Source organism: Somniosus microcephalus, chromosome 8 (assembly GCF_052327205.1).
Source record: "Somniosus microcephalus isolate GS21.2 chromosome 8, FLI_Smic_1.0, whole genome shotgun sequence".
Lineage (NCBI taxonomy): Eukaryota > Metazoa > Chordata > Chondrichthyes > Squaliformes > Somniosidae > Somniosus > Somniosus microcephalus.
In genome coordinates, this window is record NC_140994.1 from 79,698,405 (window position 1) to 79,722,567 (window position 24,163).

Consider the following 24,163-nt stretch of genomic DNA (forward strand, 5'->3'; position numbering starts at 1 on the left):
GGATGACTTGCTTCCACACTAAAAATGAGTTCTCAGGTGACTGATGAGCCCAATGCGGGACCTACAGTCTCTGTCACAGGTGGGGCAGACGGTGCTTGAAGGGGCGGGTGGGTGGGGTGCTTGGGTTGATGTGTGCTCCTTGCACGAGGCTTCCGCTTACTCCCAGCGAAGAGACTCGATGTGTTTGGCGCCTTCCCGGATGCTTCTCCTCCACTTTGTGCGATCTTGGGCCAGGGATTCCCAGGTGTCAGTGGGGATGTTGCACTTATTCAAGGAGGCTTTAAGGGTGTCCTTGAAGCGTTTCCTCTGCCCACCTGGGGCTCTCTTGCTGTGTCGGAGCTCCAAGTAGAGCGCTTGTTTTGGGAGTCTCGTATCGGGCATGCAGACATGTGACCTGTCCATCGGAGCTGATCGAGCGTGGTCAAAGCTTCAATGCTGGGGATGTTGGCCTGAGCAAGAACACTGACATTGGTGTGCCTATGCTGCCAATGGATTTGCAGGATCTTGCGGAGGCAGCGTTGGTGGTACCTTCCAGTGCTTTGTGGTGCCTGCTGTACATGGTCCATGTCTCTGAGGCATACAGCAGGGTGGGTATCACTGCTGCTCTGTAGACCATGAGCTTAGTGCCGGGTTTGAGGTCCTGGTCTTCAAACACTCTCTTCCTCAGGCGACCGAAAGCTGCACTGGCACACTGAAGGCAGTGTTGGGCTTCGTCATCAACCTCAATACTGTGCCTTAACCCAATGACACAACCACACTGCTCCTGAACCAATGCAGCCTAGTTTTCTGGATTCTGTAAGTTATCCTTAAGGCACTCGTTGAGATTCTCAGTTTAGTTCCACTGGTGTTAAGCTGTGGGTAGCTTTCTACTGTGGGTCCAGGTACAGCAGAAGCTGGATCGAGATGGCTGAAATTCAGTTTGTGTAAGATTCCAGTGTTGTATTCTAACAGCGTAAACTGAATTTGACACAAGGGCCCGTAGGTGAAAAGAGTAGTGTGCAAGTCCACTAAAGCACCCTGTCTCTCACTAGATGTTTCCACATGTACTTTTGTTTTCTCTGCGAGTGTACTTAACTGTGCAACAAATTGCAAAGATTACGGCAAAATACATTAGGTACAGTGACTGAGATGTGTCATTCCTGAAACGATTCTCTCCATCACTGGAAGCTCAGTGGGGTTGACAGTTCCTGATTTGTGCGAGTGAAATGGTCACCTGTCTCCTCCGCACTTGACCAGAAACTGCCATATTAAAATAATAAAGACACACAAACGGGCAACATTTTATCATTGATCTAAGCAGCCATTAGAACAAAACGGAGCCTTAAACATTAGCAGTCGGAGGAAGACAGTAGTAAAGGCTGAGGTAGTTTGTTTCTTGCACTTACCGCATCCTATGGAACAATATTGACCTCTCTTCCTCACGACTTCTCAGATTGACCTTCAGACTTTCCTCACCCTGACTGACCCGGACTTGAAGGAGCTTGGAATTACCACGTTTGGTGCCAGAAGGAAAATGCTGCTTGCAATTTCAGGTCAGTGTGTGTGTGTGTATATATATTTTAAACAATTTGTTCTTCTCAGTAAAACGGGAACAAACCTGAAGGTGTCTGTGGAAACGGTGAAAGAAAGCAGCACAGAGGAAACCAGCTTTCTGTCCCAACATCTCCACATGTTTCTGAATTCAACACAAAAGCATATAGTAAAAACATTTTTTTTTTTTAAATGAAAATGATTGCTACAGATTTTTAAATACGGTGGCACTGCCTAAATCATAGAAGGTCCAGTTTGATTTCGAAGCTGTTGTTTGACATCAGCCCCAGAGTTTTACTAATTAATGACTTTAGCGGAGTGGGTTCTGTGCTAAATAACAATACAAGAAGCTCAGTCATTGAAAATTGCCTAATGTAAACCTGCTTTTGTAGTTTTAAGTGGGAGAGATATGTTTAGCACCATCCTTAATGTAGTTTGTCCTCAAAACAGGTAGCGTTTCTGCTTTGGGCGCCATCGGCGATCCGGGCACAAATTGCGCTCTTTTTGAGAAGTTTATTTTCCCGAATTTCCGCTCAAACTGATTTGCATATCACCGAACGCAAAATCTGCCATGAACCAGCACAATGGGCAGCGTTTTAGAACGTAAATTTCTTTTTTTTAATTTTGCTTTAAAACATTTTCCTTGATATATTTAAGAGTGCTAACCTGGGGCAGTTTGATTAGTACAATTGAAAATGGGTTTATCACAAAAAATAAGTATTTTTAATCAGAGTGTCAATCCGCCACCTGTGAGTAACCCAATTTTAAATTACTGAAAATTACGTTAAAATATATACAGAACCATTTGCTAGTTATATTTGGGTACAGTAGTCAGTTCCTTAGTAAATTAAAAAGAATACATTCAATAGTTTTTAAGACGTGCCTGTTTGTGTCCTCACCCAAAAGAACCGGCTTAATTTTTGGAGCCTCCGCGAAGGCCTGCAAACGAGCGCAATTAACAGAAACTCCCAATGGAGATTCATTCACCCCGGGGGCGTGGCCAGTTTTGTGCGCTGGGCCGGCTTCTGGAACGATGTTTTTTAGACAACGCAAAAGATCGTGGAAACTGGATTTGCGCTGAATGTAATTTGCCTCTAAAATTACACAATCTTTTGTGCTGCTTTCGGGCGGGTTGTGATGAGAAAAACAGCACAACCGAGCGGAACCTCTATCCCATATTGTCTGCTTGGCTGGTTTAATATGCAAAACCGTGCTTCTAGTTGGGGAGGGGGTGGCGGGGGCACCTACTTTTTAAATAAATTGGCTGCAAACTCAGTATCACAACAACAGGTGTTTAGACATGTCAGAAATCATCACTTGAGGCTCATCGCAGTTTGAGTAAGAAGGGGTTGAGACACAGAGCTTCAAACATGGAGATGCAATGACTAAAATGACTGATACGTGTGACTTCTCCGACGGGAGGGAATGCAGGAACTCCCTTGCAGTCTCCCCAGACAACATCCATTATTTCACTGATCGCAGCAAAGAGCAATAGGTCATGCTTATCAAAACATGTTGTATAGGAACAGGAGGAGGCCATTCAGCCCCTCGAGCTTGCTCCACCATTCTATTTGATCATGGCTGGTCTGTGCCTCAACTCCATTTCCCTGCCTTTGCTCCATATCCCCTGATACCCTTACCCAACAAAAACCTGTCGACCTCAGTCTTGAAAGCTCCATTTGACCCCCAGATTCCACAGCCTTTAGGGGGAGAGAATTCCAGATGCCCACTACCCTGTGTATGAAAAAGCGCTTCCTGATTTAACTCCTGAATGTCCAGACTCTAATTTTAAGATCATGTCCCCTTGTTCTTGATTTCCCACCAGAGGAAATAATTTCTTCGTATCTGCCCTATCAAATCCTTTTAACAATTTAAGCACCTCGATCAGATAAGCCCACAATCCTCTATACACAGGGGAATACAAGTTAGGTTGGTGCAACCTATATTCATAATTTAACCCTTTAACCCCTGGTATCATTCTGGTGAATCTGCACTGCACCCCCTCCAAGGCCAATATATCCTTCCTGGGGTTCATTGCCCAGAACTGAATGCAGTGTCCAGATGGAGTCTAAACAAGGCTCTGTACAACTGAAAGTTGGGTAAATGTGTACATTTGCCTAAAACACCTTGGTTACATTACATTTTACAGAATTAAAGTAGTTTAAGTCAACTGTGTTTAAATAAAACCCACACACACGAAGTTGTGGTTTTAGGGGGTGGGGTGGGTTTCTGCTGGAGTTTGTGGAAACGGGATGGAGTTCCAGAAGAAATGGCGATTGGAACATCGCAACAATGCTGGAAATCCACGGTTTGGAATGTAGGAAAACGCAGCAGCCAATTTGCGCACAGCAAGATCCCACAAACAGCAATGTTGATAAATGGCCAGACAGTCTGTTTTAGGTGATGATTGAGGGATAAATGTTGGTCAGGACATTGGGAGAACTCGCTTGCTCCTCCTCTTCTATGGGATCTTTTACAGAGCGCACGCAGGGCCTTGGTTTAACGTCTCATTTGAAAGACGGCACCTCCGACAGTGCAGCACTCCCTCAGCACTGCACTGGAGTGTCAGCCTAGATGTTTGTGCTCAAGTCTCTGGAGTGGGACTTGAACCCACAACATTTTGATTCAGAGATGAAAGCGCTCACACTGAGTCACAGCTGACATCTTGTGTCAATCAGGCCTGGAGCCAATAGCTGCATCCCGGTGATCCTGTAAATGTGACTCTCTGATTATGATTCCTTGCATTGCCGAGCTGCTGGATTTCAGCTGTTAAGGTGAGGGGAGACCAGATAGTCCCCAGCTAGGATGGAATATTGAGGGTGAGGCCCTCGCACTTGGCAGTGACATGGCAATATACTGACCAATCACATTGTTTAGTGGGGAATGGTGTACGGCAAAGATAACTTAAAGGAGGAGAGGGTGTAAATTGAAAACTAGGGAGAGAATAGCATGAATATACAATAATGTCCCTCAAGTTACTGAATGAACATGGTTATTGAGGGACTGCCACGGTGTTGGCATGTATAACTACAGGAAACTTTGTGATATCCGACACCAACGGGACCGAGCTGTTGCCGTTCCCTCAAAACTGCTGGACAAACCAGCGTTAATGTTGACGCATACGGAGCTTTTCAGCTCCGTAACTGGCAACAAACACTGTTGCAGTCGGCCGTACCTTGGGAGCATCTCTGTCGCTTAGCAACAGCTTCAGAGAGACTTTGCAGAGCCTGACTGTTGGGAAAGAAAAGCCACGAGAAGAAAAAAAACCTAACAAAACGGCTCCTGATTTTTGCCGGTGGCTCGAGCTTGCCGGACATTTAGCCTCCAGATAACACAAAGTTTCCTGTATATGTTTCCCAGTTCCTTTGTAATTTCAAAATCCTAGGTTTTGGGTACATTTGGGAATTATCAGCTTGAAAACCAACCAAGGACGGCTGGTGGTGGGTGGGATGGGAAGGGGTGACCAGCTGAAACAAGAGCCATCATAACACAGGGAGAGCTTTACCCTCCATCTAACTGCTACATACGTTTTGCTGTGTTAAAGGCATTATATAAATGCAAGTTGTGGTTGTAGGTTACACAGGATTGCGACGCACCTCAACTTAAACACAAGCGGTCATGACAGTATCCCCTCACTTTTCAAAAATAAAGTAAACAAAACTGAGTTCTACCTGCTGAATCCTTTTCTCCCCCAGCAAGCTGTGGTGTATCTGTGTGTGTGCACCTGCATTTTCATCCTCCACCATCACCTGGGTTTTAGGATGGTTTTTCGCACTCAACTTGTTTTCTTAATATGGACTTCATTTTGTTGTGAAAATCACATGGAATGTGGATGTAGACGATTACATGAAGAAAAAAGTACATACAAGGATGAGGGACAGGAAGCGACCCACTGTTTTGACACCTTGCGCAACATCATACAGACACTCGCCATCCCACCTGGAGTTATGTCATCTCCTGGGAGAGGCAAAAAGAAAAGTTAAAACCCAGGCCAATTAGAGGGGCAAAAAGCTAGAAAATTCCTCTCCGACCCCCTTGGGCAATCGAAACTAATCCAGGAGATCACGTTCGCCCTGATTTACGTGAGGAAGTAAGATTCTTACCTCTTGTATGAGGTGGTCTCTGCCCCAGCCAGAAACAGGTCCAATTCTCTCTCGAAGGAATTCAGTGAATCAGCGTTCACTGCACGAGCTGGCAGCCTGTTCCACAAGCTTTTACTAGTGATGAGAAAAGAGGAATTGTCTTAACATCTAGCCTCGTCTTGTAAACATGACCCCATGTCCCCAGTAAAACATGACCCTAGGTCCCCAGTAAAACATGACCACAGGTCACGAGTAAAACATGGCCCCAGGTCCCCAGTAAAACATGGCCCCGGGTCCCCAGTAAAACATGGCCCCGGGTCCCCAGTAAAACATGGCCCCGGGTCCCCAGTAAAACATGACCCCGGGTCCCCAGTAAAACATGGCCCCGGGTCCCCAGTAAAACATGACCCTGTGGCGGTACCACCGGCTGTACCTTACATAAAGGCACATAATTCCCTTTAACTTACCTTTTGGGGCCGTTGCCCTTTTAACTTACCTGTTGGGGCCATTGCCCCTTTAAGACGCGCCCTAGCGCGCTGACATCATGTCACGTACGACGTGATGTGCGTGCGCCGGCACAGCCCGGCCCAGCGTCTTCGGCCTCAACGGCCAGCCGACGGGAGCGACGCGATCTTCCACTCCCGCGGCAAGCACCGGCACAGCCCGGCCTCGCGACCTCAGCCTCAACGGCCAACGACGCGCATCACATGACGCCCTAAGCGCGGGAAACGCGAACAACGTGATGACGTCACAACACAAACGCGATGACATCATCACACTCCCCACAGGACTGCGAACTCAGTCCTCGTGGAGTCCCCGCTGGGACAAGACCTATACCACGGTGCTCCTACAGTCAGCCATCTTACCTGATGTAATTAGTCTGTTCCTGTAAATAAACAACTTGTTAATAGTTCGTCGAAGTCAAACTCTCTTATTTAGTGGCGATCCACACGAACCGCTACATTGGTGACCCAACGACGTGAGTACGGGAGCTCATCAATTCCTATGCTACAATTGGTGAACCCGTATCCGTGAACGATTTTCACGGTAGCAACGCACAGCCTGACCCTTGTCTTCCCTCAAGACGACCAACGCACAACCGACGAACAACCACGGAACAGCAACCGCCTAACATCGATTCCACCAAAAGCGACCCCGTCTTTGCGTACGTATTCGCAACGGAAGCACAGCTTGGAGGTGAGCCCGTTTTTCACGAACGATCTCACAGAGGTAGAGCATGACCAACGGCAACCGTCGTCCACCAGCACTACAATTGGTGGGTTTGTGAACGTCTTTCACAAACGAAGCACGCTATGGAAGCATCAGCCGTTCTGCTGTCGCTACCGCAATCCAGGGAGCCACGATCTCCCTCGTGCTTTATGAAGGTAGAAGCCCTGTTCGCCGAGAACATCGATGCGGCACAGACCACGCACGTGCTCACGGTCTCCGTATTCGACTCTTCTATCGCCACACAGATCGTCCGCCTCTACGTCCAAAGCAACAGCAAGTATACATCTCTCCAAGTGCGGGGTACAGCATGTTCGGGCCCACAAGATCGGAGCGCGCCCCGCGGGGATACCACGAGGACTCACCCCCGCAAAACCCGAGGACGCACTCCTCGCGCACGAAGACCCATCCCTCGCGAACCACGAGAACCCATCCCTCGTGAACACCGACGACTCCTTCCCCAGCGAGGACGCACCAGCCCTTCAGCCTGCTGGTTGTGTTACCTACTACACGATTCGGCGTGAACAAAAGGCGTGCCGCCCTCCTGGCTGTTTTCTCCTAAATCTACAACTGTTACAAGTGTTGCCACCCTCCAGGCAGAGTTAACCCCTCCTGAAAGCAACAACAACCTGGACCGTTGCCGCCCTTTCTCCAGTTTTCCCTTTAACAAACGCAAACGTCTACTGAAGCTGCACACATCGAGGACGGGTCCAACGGGCATCCTGCGGCCGCGATCAGCCACGTGAAAGTTGCTGGCCTCACCGATCACTGATCAACGCAGCAACTCTTCACCCTCCGTTGTGTTATCGTCGTAGCACTATGGCACGCACCATTCTGTGCGTTCCAGCCTCCCGAAGGTTTCGCTCACCTGTCGGCGAGTTCACCGACCTCGCCTGTCAAGTCCTTCTGGATCGCTCGTTTGGCGTTCCTGCAGAGTTCGTCGGAACAAGGACTTGTTTCAACATCAACGGAGACATCGCCCGTGTCCGCCCAACCTGCCCGTCACTCTGACGAGGCCTGCTGTTTCGCACGTCTCCACGGTCCTTCGCCTGACGGATACGTTTTATTCGCCACGACGCGCGTAAGGATCCGCTCACGAGCAGCATCTTCATACCTCGCCTACCAAATCGAGACAGCACGACCGCCGTGACCACCAGCTCGTCAGACCACCTCATCCTTGGACTTTCGTTAAAGCGAATTCTGGGGGGGGCCCATGTGGCGGTACCACCAGTTGTACCTTACATAAAGACACATAATTCCCTTTAACTTACCTTTTGGGGCCGTTGCCCTTTGAACTTACCTGTTGAGGCCATTGCCCCTTTAAGACGCGCCCTAGTGCGCTGACGTCACGTCACGTACGACGTGATGTACGTGCGCCGGCCCAGCCCAGCGTCTTCGGCCTCAACGGCCAGCCGACGGGAGCGACGCGATCTTCCGCTCCCGCGGCAAGCACCGGCACAGCCCGGCCTCACGACCTCAGCCTCAACGGCCAGCGACGCAACGACGCGCATCATGTGACGCCCTAAGCGCGGGAAACGCGAACAACATGATGACGTCACAACACAAACGCGATGACGTCATCACGCTCCCCACAGGACTGCGAACTCGGTCCTCGCGGAGTCCCCGCTGGGACAAGACCTATACCACGGTGCTCCTACAGTCAGCCATCTTACCTGCCATCTTACCTGATGTAATTAGTCTGTTCCTGTAAATAAACAACTTGTTAATAGTTCGTCGAAGTCAAACTCTCTTATTTAGTGGCGATCTACACGAACCGCTACAACCCCATGTCTCCAGTAAAACATGGCCCCTGGTCCCCAGTAAAACATGACCCCGGGTCCCCAGTAAAACATGGCCCCGGGTCCCCAGTAAAACATGACCCCATGTCCTCAGTAAAACATGACCCCATGTCGCCAGTAAAACATGGCCCCGGGTCCCCAGTAAAACATGGCCCCGGGTCCCCAGTAAAACATGACCCCGGGTCCCCAGTAAAACATGACCCCATGTCCCCAGTAAAACATGGCCCCGGGTCCCCAGTAAAACATGGCCCCGGGTCCCCAGTAAAACATGGCCCCGGGTCCCCAGTAAAACATGGCCCCGGGTCCCCAGTAAAACATGGCCCCATGTCGCCAGTAAAACATGGCCCCAGGTCCCCAGTAAAACATGACCCCGGGTCACCAGTAAAACATGGCCCCGGGTCCCCAGTAAAACATGGCCCCGGGTCCCCAGTAAAACATGGCCCCCTGTCCCCAGTAAAACATGGCCCCGGGTCCCCAGTAAAACATGGCCCCATGTCTCCAGTAAAACATGGCCCCGGGTCCCCAGTAAAACATGACCCCATGTCGCCAGTAAAACATGGCCCCGGGTCCCCAGTAAAGCATGGCCCCAGGTCCCCAGTAAAGCATGGCCCCAGGTCCCCAGTAAAACAGGGCCCCGGGTCCCCAGTAAAACAGGGCCCCGGGTCCCCAGTAAAACATGGCCCCGGGTCCCCAGTAAAACATGGCCCCGGGTCCCCAGTAAAACATGGCCCCGGGTCCCCAGTAAAACATGGCCCCGGGTCCCCAGTAAAACATGGCCCCGGGTCCCCAGTAAAACATGGCCCCGGGTCCCCAGTAAAACATGGCCCCATGTCCCCAGTAAAACATGGCCCCGGGTCCCCAGTAAAACATGGCCCCGGGTCCCCAGTAAAACATGGCCCCGGGTCCCCAGTAAAACATGGCCCCGGGTCCCCAGTAAAACATGGCCCCGGGCCCCCAGTAAAACATGGCCCCGGGCCCCCAGTAAAGCATGGCCCCGGGCCCCCAGTAAAGCATGGCCCCGGGCCCCCAGTAAAGCATGGCCCCGGGCCCCCAGTAAAACATGGCCCCGGGCCCCCAGTAAAACATGGCCCCGGGCCCCCAGTAAAACATGGCCCCGGGCCCCCAGTAAAACATGACCCCATGTCCCCAGTAAAACAATCAGTTGAAATAATTGACCTACATGAATAGAATCTAGTTGCTTCCTTTTTTTATAAACCTTGATCAAATCAGCCGAAGTCTATGCTTCTCTTAAGTATAGAGACCTTGCTCATTGAGCCTATCTGGGTATCTAAGGTATTTTAAACTGGGAATTAATCTTGTGACCCTGCTCTGCGCCCTTTCCAAAGCTTCCAAATCTTCCAGCATATGAGGAGACCACTGTTCGGCACAGTATTCCAATTGAGGCCTAACTAAGGTCTTCGATGAGTAGAAGGATAAAGTGGTAATGCTCAAAGTAGATAGTATGCATTACTGGTATTGGAGAAATGACACCAACCCAAGTTCACAACTGTCAGACAACAATCAAGGTAACTCATGAACCTCCTCTGTAACGAGAACAGCTTGCATTTATATAGCCTCTTTAATGTAGTAACACCTCCCAAGATCCATAGAGACAAGTAAAATATCGAAGTAGCAGAAACTGAAGTAACCCATGTTGTACTGGTACAGGTTGCTGTCGACTCCTCAGCCGTCACCGCTCTAGCCTGGTGCTGATGCAGATCATATCTCTCTCTCGCCCTCAGTGCGTTGGTTTCCATTATGGTCTGAGGCGCATCTACCTTCAGCGCTTTAGAAGCTCTCAGTTTCTGCTATTTTATCTTTGTGCTGCCCACAGTCCTCTCTTCCCATTGCCTCAGCTGTAAAAACACGCTCTTTATTTTTTAATGAGCACCGCTGTCCTTTTGGAACAGATTAGCCCGGCAAAATTTCTTGAGTTCATTTCTCAGCTCGTTACAAAGATGCACATCTATTTGCTCATTTTTATTTTGTATGTAATTAAATTGCCAATAATGTTATATTTAGCATGTATACTGCAGTACAGAGGTGAATGAGGGGGAGCAATTCATTGTTAGTGCCTTCGTGAACACCAATTTGCCTAAATAACTTTTTTTTTTAATGTTCTGTTCTCTTTCAGTCAACCGTGACTAATTTCCTCTGATCACATTCTGGATTCTTTTGAGATGTGGAGGGTGGAGGGTGGAGGGTGGAGGGGAGCCTAGGAGCCAGGGCCCTGATGTTAGGCCGTGGGATATTAGTGTATGAATGCTTAATGCGCTCGTCTCAAATTCTCCTCTGCTATTTTAATGGAGGCATTAACCTGTTTAAAATAAATAGGCCACTGTCTTTGTTAAAACAGAGGAGAGAATCATTTCAGGCACGCACATTGCAAGTTGTTGTATTGTCAGGGCCTCTATCTTGGTGCCTCAATAACACACATATCCTACGGTATTTCTTTGATAATCTGGCAAATAGCATTCTGTCATCAGATTCTAAGTTTCTCTTTGAAAATGATCCTGCTGAGAGCTATCTGTCCACTGGACATCCGTCCACCAGCCCCAAACACTCAGAATTTGTTCATCCCTGTTTGGCATAAAAATAAAACAAAAAAGGTGATTCAACCGTGGCTAACAAGAGAAATTAGGGATAGCATAAGATTCAAGGAGAGATCATATAAATTGGCCAGAAAAAGCAGCAAAACTGAGGATTGGGAGCAGGTTAGGATTCAGCAAAGGAGGACAAAGGGATTAATTAAGAGGGGGAAAATAGAATATGAGAGTAAGCTTTCAGGGAACATAAAAACTGACTGTAAAAGCTTCTATAGATATGTGAAGAGAAAAAGATTGGTGAAGTCAAGCGTAGGTCCCTTGCAGTCAGAATCAGGGGAATTTATAATGGGGAACAAAGAAATGGAGACCAATTAAATACATACTTTGGTTCTGTCTTCACAAAGGAGGACACAAATAACCTTCCAGAGATATCGGGGAACATTGGGTCTAATGAGAGGGAGGAATTGAATGAAATCAGTATTTGTAGGGAAATGGTGTTAGGAAAATTGACGGCATTGAAGGCTGATAAATCCCCATGGCCTGATAATCTACATCCTAGGGTACTTAAGGAAGTGGCCCTAGAAATAGTAGATGCATTGCTGGTCATCTTCCAAAATTCTATAGATTCTGGAATAGTTCCCATGGATTGGAGGGTAGCTAATGTAACCCCACTATTCAAAAAAGGTGGTAGAGAGAAAATGGGGAATTATAGACCGGTAAGCCTGACATCGGCAGTGGGTAAAATGCTAGAGTCCATTATAAAAGATGTAATAGCAGAGCACTTGGAAAACAGTGACAGGATCGGACAAAGTCAACATGGATTTACAAAAGGTAAATCATGCTTGACTAATCTATTGGAATTTTTTGAGGATGTAACTGGTAGAATAGATAAGGGAGAACCAGTGGATGTGGTGTATTTGGACTTTCAGAAGGCTTTCGATAAGGTCCCACATAAGAGATTGGCGTGCAAAGTTAAAGCACATGGGATTGGGGGTAAGTTACTGACTTGGATAGAGAACTGGTTGGCAGACAGGAAGCAAAGAGTTGGAATAAACGGGTCTTTTCCTGAGTGGCAGGCAATAACTAGTGGGGTACCGCAGGGATCGGTGCTTGGACTCCAGCTATTCACAATATATATTAATGATCTAGACGAGGGAACTAGATGTAATATCTCCAAGTTTGCAGATGACACAAAGCTGGGTGGGCGTGTGTGTTGTGAGGAGGATGCAGAGAAACTCCAGGATGACTTGGACAGGTTGGGTGATTGGGCAGATGCATGGCAGATGCAGTATAATGTGGATAAATGCGAGGTTATCCACTTTGGTGGCAAAAACAGGAAGACAGATTATTATCTGAACGGCAATAGATTGGGAAAAGGGGAAGTGCAACGAGACCTGGGTGTCCTTGTGCACCAATCGCTGAAGGTAAGCATGCAAGTGCAGCAGGCGGTTAAGAAGGCAAATGGTATGTTGGCCTTCATAGCGAGAGGATTCGAGTGCAGGAGCAAGGATGTCTTGCTGCAGTTGTACAGGGCCTTGGTGAGACCACACCTTGAGTATTGTGTGCAGTTTTGGTCGCCTTATCTGAGGAAGGATGTTCTTACCATGGAGGGAGTGCAGCGAAGATTCACCAGACTGATACCTGGGATGGCAGGAATGACGTATGAAGAGAGATTGGGTCGATTAGGCTTATATTCGCTAGAGTTTAGAAGAATGAGAGGGGATCTCATTGAAACTTATAAAATTCTAACAGGACTAGACAGACTAGATGCAGGAAGGATGTTCCCGATGGTGGGGGAGTCCAGAACCAGGGGTCACAGTCTAAGGATAAGGAGTAAGCCATTTAGGACTGAGAGGAGGAGGAATTTCTTCACCCAGAGAGTGGTGAACCTGTGGAATTCTCTGCCACAGAAGACAGTTGAGGCCAACTTATTAAATATATTCAAGAAGGAGTTAGATATATTTCTTAAGGCTAAAGGGATCAAGGGATATGGGGAGAAAGCAGGGACAGGGTACTGAATTTGGATGATCAGCCATGATCTCATTAAATGGCGGAACAGGCTTGAGGGGCCGAATGGCCTACTCCTGCTCCTATCTTCTATGTTTCTGTTTCATCGCAGTGGCACAGAGATATTTAATCAGAATTTAGATCCCACCTAAAAACAGACAACTGTTGTAAAGTCCATCTGTTGAATGTTTTAATTGTAATTGTCAGATGTATATTGATTCCCGTTCATATACGGTTCCTATGTCCATCGAGTTGAATTAGTGTCAGTGTTTATGCAATTTTCTTTAACTACACATATTGGCAAAGGCACCTGAGCCATACAACAAGGAGAAGCCGTTGGTTGCTGTTGGGGAGTGAACATTCTTCTCAAGGTGTGAGAGATGCCATGAGGGTTGTCTGGGCTGCTCTTTGCTCAGGGAAAAGCCAGCTGTTTGCTTTTTAAAGAGCTCATTGCACGTACAGTACATCTACTGAATGAGAACTATTTGAACATAAGAACATAAGAAATAGGAGCTGGAGTAGTCCATTTGGCCCTTCGAGCTTGCTCCGCCATTCAGTAAGATCATGGCTGATCTTCTACCTTAACTCCACCTTCCCGCACTATCCCCATATCCCTTAATTCCATTCGTTCCCAAAAATTTATCGACCTCTGTCTTGAATATACTCAACGACTGAGCATCCACAGCCCTCTGGGGTAGAGAATGCCAATGATTCACAATCCTTTGAGTGAAGAAATTTCTTCTCATCTCAGCCCTAAATGGCCGACCCCTTATTCTGAGACTGTGACCTCTGGTTCTAGACTCCCCATCCAGGGGAAACATCCTCCCTGCATCGAGCCTATCAAGTCCCTTAAGAATTTTATATGTTTCAATGAGATCACCTCTCATTCTTCTAAACTCTAGGGAATCTAGGCCTAGTCTACTCAATCCCTCCTCAGAGGGCAATCCCCTCATCCCAGGAACTAGTCTAGTGAACCTTCGTTGCACTCCTTCTAAGGTAAGTATGTCTTTCCTTAGGTAAGGAGACCAGAACTGCACACAGTACTCCAAGTGTGGCCTCACCAATGCCCTATATAACTGTAGTAAGACTTCTTTACTTTTATACTCTAATCCCTTTGTAACAAAAGCTAACATACCATTTGCTTTCCTAATTGCTTGCTGTACCTGCATGTTAACTTTCTGTGATTCATGACACCCAGGTCTCTCTGAATACAAACATTCCCCAGTCTCTCACCATTCAAAAAATATTCTGCTTTTTTGTTTTTCCTACCAAAGTGGGTAACTTCACACTTCCCCACATTGTGTTCCATTTGCCATGTTCTTGCCCACTCAGTCAACCTGTCTATATCTCTGCAGCCTCTTTGAGTCATCTTCGCAGCTTACTTTCCCACCTAACTTTGTATCATCAGCAAGCTTGGATACGTTACACTCAGTCCCTTCATCTAAGTCATTAATATAGATTGTAAATAGCTGAGGCCCAAGCACTGATCCTTATGGTACCCCACTAGTTACAGCCTGCCAACGCGAAAAAGTCCAGTTTATTCCTACTCTCTGTTTTCTGTCCATTAACCAATCCTCAATCCATGCTAATATATTGCCCCCAATCCCATGAGTCCTAATTTTGTGTAATAACCTCTTGTGTATCATCTTATCGAATACTTTCTGAAAATCCAAATACACCACATCCACTGGTTCACCCTTATCAATCCTACTACAGGAAACTTTGTATTATCCGGAGGCTAACTGTCCGGAATGCTCGAGCCACCGGCAAAAATCAGGTGCCGTTTTCGTTAGTTTTTTTTTCTTCTTGTTGCTTTTTTCCTCAACAGTCAAGCTCTGCAAGGTCTGCTGAAGCTATTGCTAAGCTACAGAGACGCTTGGACTGTTTAGAAGCTGTAGGGTTTGTTGACGGATACGGAGCTCAGAAGCTTCTGTATCTTTCAACATTAGCGCTGGAGTGTCCGGCAGTTTTGAGGGAACGGCAACAGCTCGGTCCCGTCAGTGTCGGATAGCACAAAGTTTCCTGTAGTTATATCTTCAAAAAAACTCTCAGATTTGTCAAACACAATTTCCCTTTCATTGACGGACATATTCTAAGCACTATGAGCATGTTCAAAAAAAGGTAAACGGGCAGTTGCCCACCAGCAAAGAGACGCCTGGGAGCCTGGCATGTGGTATTGGCGCTTTCTGCATTTTGACCCAGCGACAATGAAGGAACGGCGATGCATGTCCATGTCGTGGAGGGGAACTTGGAGGTAGTGGTGTCCCCATGCACCTGCTGCCCTTGTCCTTCTAGGTGGTGGAGGTTGTGGGTTTGGGAGGTGTTGTCGAAGAAGCCTTGGCGAGTTGCTGCAGTACATCTTGTAGATGGTACACACTGCAGCCATGGTGCGCTGCTGTTGGAGGGAGTGAATGTGTAAGGTGGTGGATGGGCTGCTGATCAAGCGGACTGCTTTGTCCTGGATGGTGTTGAGTTTCTTGAGTGTTGTTGGAGCTGCACTCATCCAGGTAAGTGGAGAGTATTCCATCACACTCCTGACTTGTGCCTTGTAGATGGTGGAGAGGCTTTGGGGAGTCAGGAGGTGAGACACTCGACATAGAATACCCAGCCTCTGACCTGCTCTAGTAGCCACTGCACTTATGTGATTGGTACAGTTGAGTTTCTGGTCAATGGCCACAGAATTTTGTTGGTGGGGGATTTGGCGATAATGTAATTGAATGTCAAAAGGGAGGTAGTTAGACTCTCTCTAGTCATTGCCTGGCACTTGCGTGACGTGAATGCTACTCGTCACTTATCAGCCCAAGCCTGGACATTGTTCAGGGATTGCTGCATGCAGGATCAATAAACAAAGAGAAGAATGGAGAAACAAGAGTATCCGCTTAATGTGGCATTCTGGTATCTGGTATTTAAGCTATACCCGTGACTGTAATAATGAAACTAGAGTCTTACTTCTGGTGCCTGGGCCTCCGAGACAGTGAACATTTTTGCTTTTTGCTCCCTTTGCAGAATTGAACAAAAACTGTCGAAAGTCCTTTGAGCCACCAAGCATTCGCTCGACATTTCTAGAAGGTGGAGCGAGTGGCCGGTTACCGCGGCAATATCACTCTGACATCGCCAGCATCAGTGGCCGCTGGTAGCAGTGAACTGGAACCCGCTTGCCCGTAGCTGCTGTGGAAAGGCAGCTGGCGAAAGCCGGCACAGACTGTTGTGCGACATTAACCCTGTGGAGAGCATTTACTGCACACAGCCCTCGGTGTTTTAGGAGTTTGGATTACAAGGACCAAAGCCTGCTTGATTTTGTCCAAATAGTTGTGCCAAAAAAGGAAGAAAACTGGCCTATCAACGTGTATTCCATGGTTGCCTTTTGCTGTTTCACCAAATATGGTACTAATCTATATGCAGATCAGAGAACAATAAGACCATTAACACTAGCTTTCTTGCTCAATATTATTTATTAGAGAACAAAAAATTAAATTATGCACTGAAATGTTAGGTTCTACCGTAGAATTAAATTCGAACCACTAACCCAAGTGCATTGTGAGTATAGTTTGTATTGAGAGGGTGAGATGTGGTGTACTGCTGAGTAGAGAGACTTCAATGTAATTGCCTCTGCACTTTACACGTCCTGGTTTTCTAGACCTGTGGAAATGCGTTTTTTTTTCTCTGGTCTTCATATATAAAAAGATCTATTTTAGCAGTGCTAAGGAAATGGAGCGGCCATCTGCTGGGACTGGAGTGAAGCCTAGCGTCATTCTCGAGATGTATATGATACTAATTATTGTACAGTGAGGCTTGGGTCCCCAGTCACCAGACAGGCATGTTCCCCCAAACGCAAGTACTGAAACAGTGCCCCTATTCAGTGATTAAATTTGATTGCATTTTACTGCCATCTTAAGCACGTTTACTGTATTCGAGGTGCTAGTTTTCTACACTACAATGCTTATAAAACCATATCATTTTACACATTTGTTGCACCTAGTTCTTTCATAGAATTACATAGAATTTACAGCCATTCAGCCCAAATGGTTCATGCCGTGTTTATGCTCAGCGCAAGCCTCCTCCCACCCCTCTTCAGCTAACCCGATCAGCATAGCTTTTAATTCTTTTCTCCCTCGTGCATATCTAGCTTCCCCTTATATGTATCTATCTATGCTATTGGCCTCAACTACTCCTTGTGGTAGCGTGTTCCACATTCTCACCACTTTTTGGGTAACGAAGTTTCTCCTGAGTTCCCTGTTGGATTTATTTGATTTGTTATTTATTCACAACTCTTAACATTCCCAATGACTGGCCCCGTAGCAATGTCTAAACTGGAGCAGTTTCAGTGGCATAACGTTCTGGGCAGGCATCATATGGGTGCACGCACACGCCGGTACCGCTTGCTATTCTGGCGCACCTCTATATTGGTACTGTGAAAACCATGAATTAATGTCTGGTTTTTTTTAAGCAACTTTCCCATGCAAATTGAGCTAGGTCAGGAATGGTTATGTAGCCAGTTGTTATTGGCAAAGCTTGTATCTTCATTTTCTTGCAAGGTTTAAAAAAAATAGTAAGATAATATGTAGGTTTGTGGGTGTACTTGGCAGTGGGAGATGTCAGAAGCTGAAACAGATGGACCCAAATAGCCTGCATGTGTTTCTGGAATCTTCTGTTGCAGTTCAGTTTTGAATGTCATGTTTAATACCACTTGAAAGTGTTAATTTGTGTGAGTTTGCTTTCTGTTGACTCCTACGAGCAATGATGGACAGGAGACGACCCTCTAGCCCATCCAGCCTGCCCCCCACAATTTCATAGCCTTGTGTGTCACAATATATGCACTCCAGGTAAAAACCCAGGCCAATTCGGGAAAGAAAAATCTGGAAAATTCCTCTCCAACCCTCTTAGGCGAGGAAAGCTAGTCCAGGAGAGCACACTCTGGCCCTGATTAATGTTGTGCAGCACCTACCTTCTGTACAAGGTGATCTCCGCCCCAGCCAGAAACCGGTCCAGCTCTTGCTTGAAGGAATTCATTGAATTGGCGTCCCCCACACGAGCCGGAGCCTGTTCCCACAGGTCCACTCTTCTGTGGATGGCTCCCGCACATCATGTCCTCCATCTTGGAGGGCTGCACAATCTCGGCTGCACACTTAATGCAGAACTGCCGCTGATGATGCTTTATGATTATGCTGGTGAGAGGTGATATTGGCAAAAGTGAGGTCAATTTCAGTTTTCATTCCCTTCTCCCCTCCCCATGACCCCAACCAAAGACAAAGTTGTCTCACTCTGCAGCAGCCTGGCAGCGACGGCACATCACTCCCACACTGGAGGCAGGGAGGAGCCCTTCAGTTCTCAAACTCATTGTCGTCTTCAGAGTTCGAAAATCAATTTCCTCGTTATTTTTCTCTCCTTTAGCAAGACCATCTTCAGTGCTCCTTGCTTCAGTAACACCTTGTAACCCAGGAAAGTCTATAGGCGATGTGAATTTTCTGTTTAGTATTTTTCTTCTGCTCTTTTTTTGTGTCATTGAAAGCTTAGTTCCTGATTTTTTTTTTTTTGCACTGACGTATGTCCCCACGTACTCCCGGTACAGTTAACGAGCCCAAAGGAGTTTGAAGAATGAAGTGTTTGTGTTGTTTATGATGGATCGATGAAGGTTTTTAGCTGAAATGAAGGAAATCTCAAAGTGCCTACCTTTTCTGCTATCCGATTATGTTGATGTCCATGTCCAGATTGTCCTGTTCTGCCGGACATTTTAAAACAGGGCGAGCTGTAAAGTGGCTGAATTGTATTTATGCAGAAGGATGCACACTTTGTAAGACTTCAACCGCTATATGAAGTGTTCTGTGTAGCCAGCTTTAGGTGAACACCATCTTTGCTGCGTGAGTGAAGTTAGTGATATAAAAATATGTGAATAGTTTAATACTGTTTTCTATTTTCAATGGCAATTATGCATATGGTATGTAAAGATAATAATTGTTGGATTAATTGAAAACAAATTTGCACACTCAAAGGGAAGAGCTATGTTTTTGTCACTTTTTTATATATAAAATGTAGTTTTGTGATTTTGTTTTTTCTCAATGATTAGCAACTAAGAGGAAATCCATTATTGTGAATCCCTCTTAAAGTCTTTAAAAGTCAGCGATATGTGTGTACACCAAAGTGAAGGCTGTAAGGCTGTTCAGTTTATGGAAGCTAAACTGAGAGAATATTCTGTACGAAACACTGGAAGAATACTCGCTTGTGCCTCACTGCAAGTGTGAGGAGGTGCCAAGCTAACCTTGTGTAGACTAACACCGAGACACGATGGTTATCTCATGGACAAAGCGGTTTGATTGTCAGCTTAAGCTGGAGGTTAGCAATAACTCAGTGCCTTGAGTGATGATTTATCTGTAAATATAGCACAGATGTTTATTTTCAGTGTGTGTGTGGGGGGGGGGGGGGGGGGGAGTTAATGACCTTTTTATGACTTTTGGTTAAAAAAAGATACTGTTTGTGGATAAGCTTTAACAAAGGGAATTTTCAATACAGTTTTATGTTGTATTAAAAGATAATTTTATAAATCTTTCTCTACAGTCTGTTGTGTAAATATATTTTGCATCTGCACTGAGTCAAACATGCACATTCCTAATGAAGCTATGGTATTGCAACAACTCCCTCCTAACCTGTCTGACTATGCCCCCTTGGATGTCAGCTGTGAAAGACCACTTTTGTTTGAGGTTTATTTTGTGGCTTATCACGTGTGAGAACTCAGCAGTGGATTTTATCATCTGCCGCTTCAATTGCCAAGTAATAAATTCTTTAGCTAAAGAACAATATGACAGTGAAAGAAGGAAAGTGAGGGAGTGCGCTTTAGTTACGCCTAAGAGATCCTTGATCGGGCAAATTTTCTTAATTTTTTTTTCCAGAAAGTTCAATGATCCATCATACTTGGACAAATTATGTATTTCTTAAATTACTTTGTATGAAAGTGACCGATTTAAATTTTGCACGATGGTGGGATGTGCTGCTTGGGGACAGTTGCAATATTTGTCGATTGTATTTTGCTTTGAAACCTTTCTCGATACACTCGCTGCTTTCTATACCAAGCTTTAGTTTGTAAATATCTCCAGAATTTCAGTTCCAATATGGGATTGTGCTCAACTGCGCCATGGCTCCCCCCCCCCCCCCCCCAAACCGCATTTTAACCAGTTTCCCTAATTTCCTGCTGAGCACCAATCTCCTTCAGCTGGAAAGAGGGAAACAGTGTGGACTCTGGACTGTTCCACATGGGTGTTCCTGTGTTTGAATAGGAGTCCACTCATAGTGCGTCACCTGATTTCCCTTTTTTTTTCCATCCCTAAAGGTCAATGATTTGCGTCTACCGGACACCACTCCATCCAGCAGCTTGACTGAGTACTAGCAAAACTCGTTCTCAGGCAGTTATTGATGAAATTGAGATACAGGCCACCCAAAACACCAGCCATTCTAGTGCCTTCACTGTTAAACATAAGACGTAGGAGCAGGAGTAGGTCATTTGGCACCTCGAGCCTGCTCCGCCATTCAATAAGATCATGGCTGATCTGATCTTGGCCTCAACTCCACTTCCCTGTCCGTTCCCCATAACCCTTGACTCCCTTACCATTCAAAAATCTGTCTATCTCCACCTTAAATATATTCAATGACTCTGCCTCCACAGCTCTCTGGGGAAGAGAATTCCAAAGATTCACGACCCTCTGAGAGAAGAAATTCCTCCTCATTTCCGTTTTAAATGGGTGCCCCCTTGTTGGATTCTGTTTTATAATTGGCCACTCTGTCCATCCAATGTCCTGCCATTTTCAAATCCCAACTACCACAATATGTTGTAATTTGCCCTGTGTTTCCAGAACCGTGTCCAGTGCCATTTATACAGTCAACTGGTATTGTACACGATGATCTCTGGTAACTTTGTCTAATGACGCTCCTGTGAAGCGCCTTGACATTTTACTACATTAAAGGTGCTATATAATTGCAAGTTGTTGTATCAGTTCTAGCCTCCTATGGACCTGAGCACATACTCTAATCTGACAAATTAGTGCAATACTGAGGGAGTGCTGCGTTGTTGGAGGTGCCATCTAACAGAGAAGACGTTAAATCTGCCTGTTCAGGTGGACGTTTTAAAAAAAAAAACACATGCCACTTTTTCAAGAAGAGCAAGGGAGTTCTCTGTGTCTGGGCCAACACTTATCCCTCAACTATCACCACTAAAACCTCATTGCTGTTGGTGGGACCTTGCTGAGTGCAAATTGGCTGTTGCACTTGCCTGCTGTGTCGCCTTTATCCACTGGGGAAGGTGGATAACCTTGATCACGTGTTTCGAGTGGGATGTATCCAACCTGCATACCAAAGCACAAATGAGCAGTTTCTTCATTGTTGTCACAAGTTTTATCTGTGCTTGGTCTTGCATGGATACGTATAGAACAAATCACAGGGGAGCTAGTTGATTGACAGTCAATTGACATATCTGTCGAGAAAAAGGATTGAAGGTTATTATGATATTAATAGCACTGTTGGATAAGAACATAAGAAATAGGAGCAGGAGTAGGCCAATCGGCCCCTCGAGCCTGCTCCGCCATTCAATAAGATCATGGCTGATCTGATCCTAACCGCCAATCCACTATCCCAGAACCATCTCCTGAATCTAACAGAATTAGACACACGAAATAGGAGCAGGATCAGGCTACACGGCCCCTGGGCCCGCTCCGCTACCCACAGGGCCATGACCGATCCGAACCTAGACTCATGTCCACTTTCCTGCCCGCTCCCCGTAACCTTTAATTCCCTTTACTTCTAGGAAACTGTCTATTTCTGTTTTAAATTTATGTAATGATGTAGCTTCTACAGCTTTTTGGGGCAGCATATTCCATGGACCTACCACCCTCTGAGTGAAGTAGTTCCTCCTCATCTCAGTTTTGAAAAAACAGCCCCTTATTCTAAGACTATGCCCCCTAGTTCTAGTTTCACCCATCATCGGGAACATCTTCCCCGCATCCACCCGATCCAACCCCTTCACAATCTTATATGTTTCAATAAGATCGCCTCTCATTCTTCTGAACTCCAATGAGTAGAGTCCCAATCTACTCAACCTCTCCTCATATGTCCATCCCCTCATCCCCGGGATTAACCGAGTGAACCTTCTTTGTACTGACTCGAGAGCAAGTATGTCTTTTCTTAAGTATGGACACCAAAACTGTATGCAGTATTCCAGGTGCGGTCTCACCAATACCTTGTACAACTGAAGCAATACCTCCCTATTTTTATATTCTATCCCCCTAGCAATGAAAGCCAACATTCCATTGGCCTTCTTAATCACTTGCTACACCTGCATACTAACCTTTTGAGTTTCGTGCACCAGGACCCCCAGATCCCTTTGTACTTCAGTACTTTCCAGTTTCTTGCCATTAAGATAATAACTTGCTCTACGATTTTTCCTGCCAAAGTGCATAACCTCACACTTTCCAGTATTGTATTCCATATGCCAAATCTCTGCCCACTTACTTAGCCTGTCTATGTCCCCTTGCAGGTTTTTTATGTCCTCCTCACTCACTACTTTCCCTCCCATCTTAGTATCATCTGCAAACTTTGATATGTTACACTCGGTCCCCTCCTCCAAATCGTTAATATAGATTGTAAAGAGTTGGGGACCCAGCACTGACCCCTGCGGAACACCACTAGTTACTGATTGCCAGTCTGAGAATGAACCATTTATCCCAACTCTCTGCCTTCTGTTAGATAGCCAATCCTCTATCCATGCCAGAATATTACCCCCAATCCCGTGATTTTTTATCTTAAGCAATAATCTTTTGTGTGGCACCTTGCCAAATGCCTTTTGGAAGTCTAAATACACTACGTCCACTGGTTCCCCTTTATCCACCCTATACATTACTTCCTCAAAGAACACCAGCAAATTTGTCAAACATGACTTCCCCTTCATAAAACCATGCTGACTTTGTCCTATTAAATTATGATTATCCAAATGTCCTGTTACTGTCTCCTTAATAATGGACTCCAAAATTTTACCTACCACAGATGTTAGGCTAACCAGTCTATAGTTTCCAGCCTTCTGTCTACTGCCCTTTTTAAATAAGGGTGTTACATTTGCAGTTTTCCAGTCTGCCGGGACCTTTGCCGAGTCCAGGGAGTTTTGGAAAATTATTACCAATGCATCCACAATCCCTACCGCCACTTCCCTCAAGACCCTAGGATGTAAGCCATCAGGTCCAGGTGATTTATCCGCCTTGAGTCCCATTATTTTACCGAGTACCACTTCCTTAGTGATTTTGATCGTGTTTAGCTCCTCCCCCCCTTTAGCCCCCTGTTTGTCCAGTGTTGGGATATTCTTAGTGTCTTCTACTGTAAAGACTGATGTAAAATATTCATTCAGTGTTTTTGCCATCTCCATATTTCCCACCATTAATTTCCCGGTCTCATCCTCTAAGGGACCAACATTTACTTTAGCCACCCTTTTTCTTTTTATATAACTATAAAAACTCTTACTATCTGTTTTTATATTTTTTGCTAATTTACTTTCATAATCTATCTTCCCTTTCTTAATCAATCTTTTTGTTATTTTTTGCTGTCTTTTAAAGTTTTCCCAATCCTCTATCCTCCCACTAGATTTGGCTACCTTATATGCCCTTGTTTTTAGTCAAATACTATCCTTAATTTCTTTACTTAGCCATGGGTGGCTGTCTTTTCTTTTACACCCTTTTCTTCTCAGTGGAATATATTTTTTTTGGAAGTTGTAAAATAACTCCTTAAATGTACACCACTGATCATGTATCGTCTTACCCTTTAATCTATTTTCCCAATCCACTCTACTCAATTCCGCTCTCATACCTTCATAGTCTCCTTTATTCAAGCTTAGCATGCTTGTTTGAGATCCAACCTTCTCACCCTCTAATTGAATATGGAATTCAACCATGTTATGGTCACTCATTCCAAGGGGATCCTTTACTAGGACATTTTTAATTAATCC

The 24,163-nt window shown here is 45.9% G+C and overlaps 1 protein-coding gene across 2 annotated transcripts in view; it reads left to right on the plus strand.

Moving 5' to 3' along the window:
• The window catches only part of LOC147113661 (protein bicaudal C homolog 1-like), a 332,983-nt gene extending 313,249 nt beyond the window's left edge, over positions 1 to 19,734 (plus strand). For both annotated transcript variants that reach the window (XM_085994910.1, XM_085994911.1), the window contains exons 19-20: positions 1,433 to 1,532; positions 16,198 to 19,734. In XM_085994910.1, coding sequence (XP_085851036.1) covers positions 1,433 to 1,532; positions 16,198 to 16,328 — 231 coding nt within the window. In that variant the 3' untranslated portion in view covers positions 16,329 to 19,734. The remainder of the gene's footprint in view (positions 1 to 1,432; positions 1,533 to 16,197) is intronic.
• The last annotated feature ends 4,429 nt before the right edge of the window (positions 19,735 to 24,163 follow it).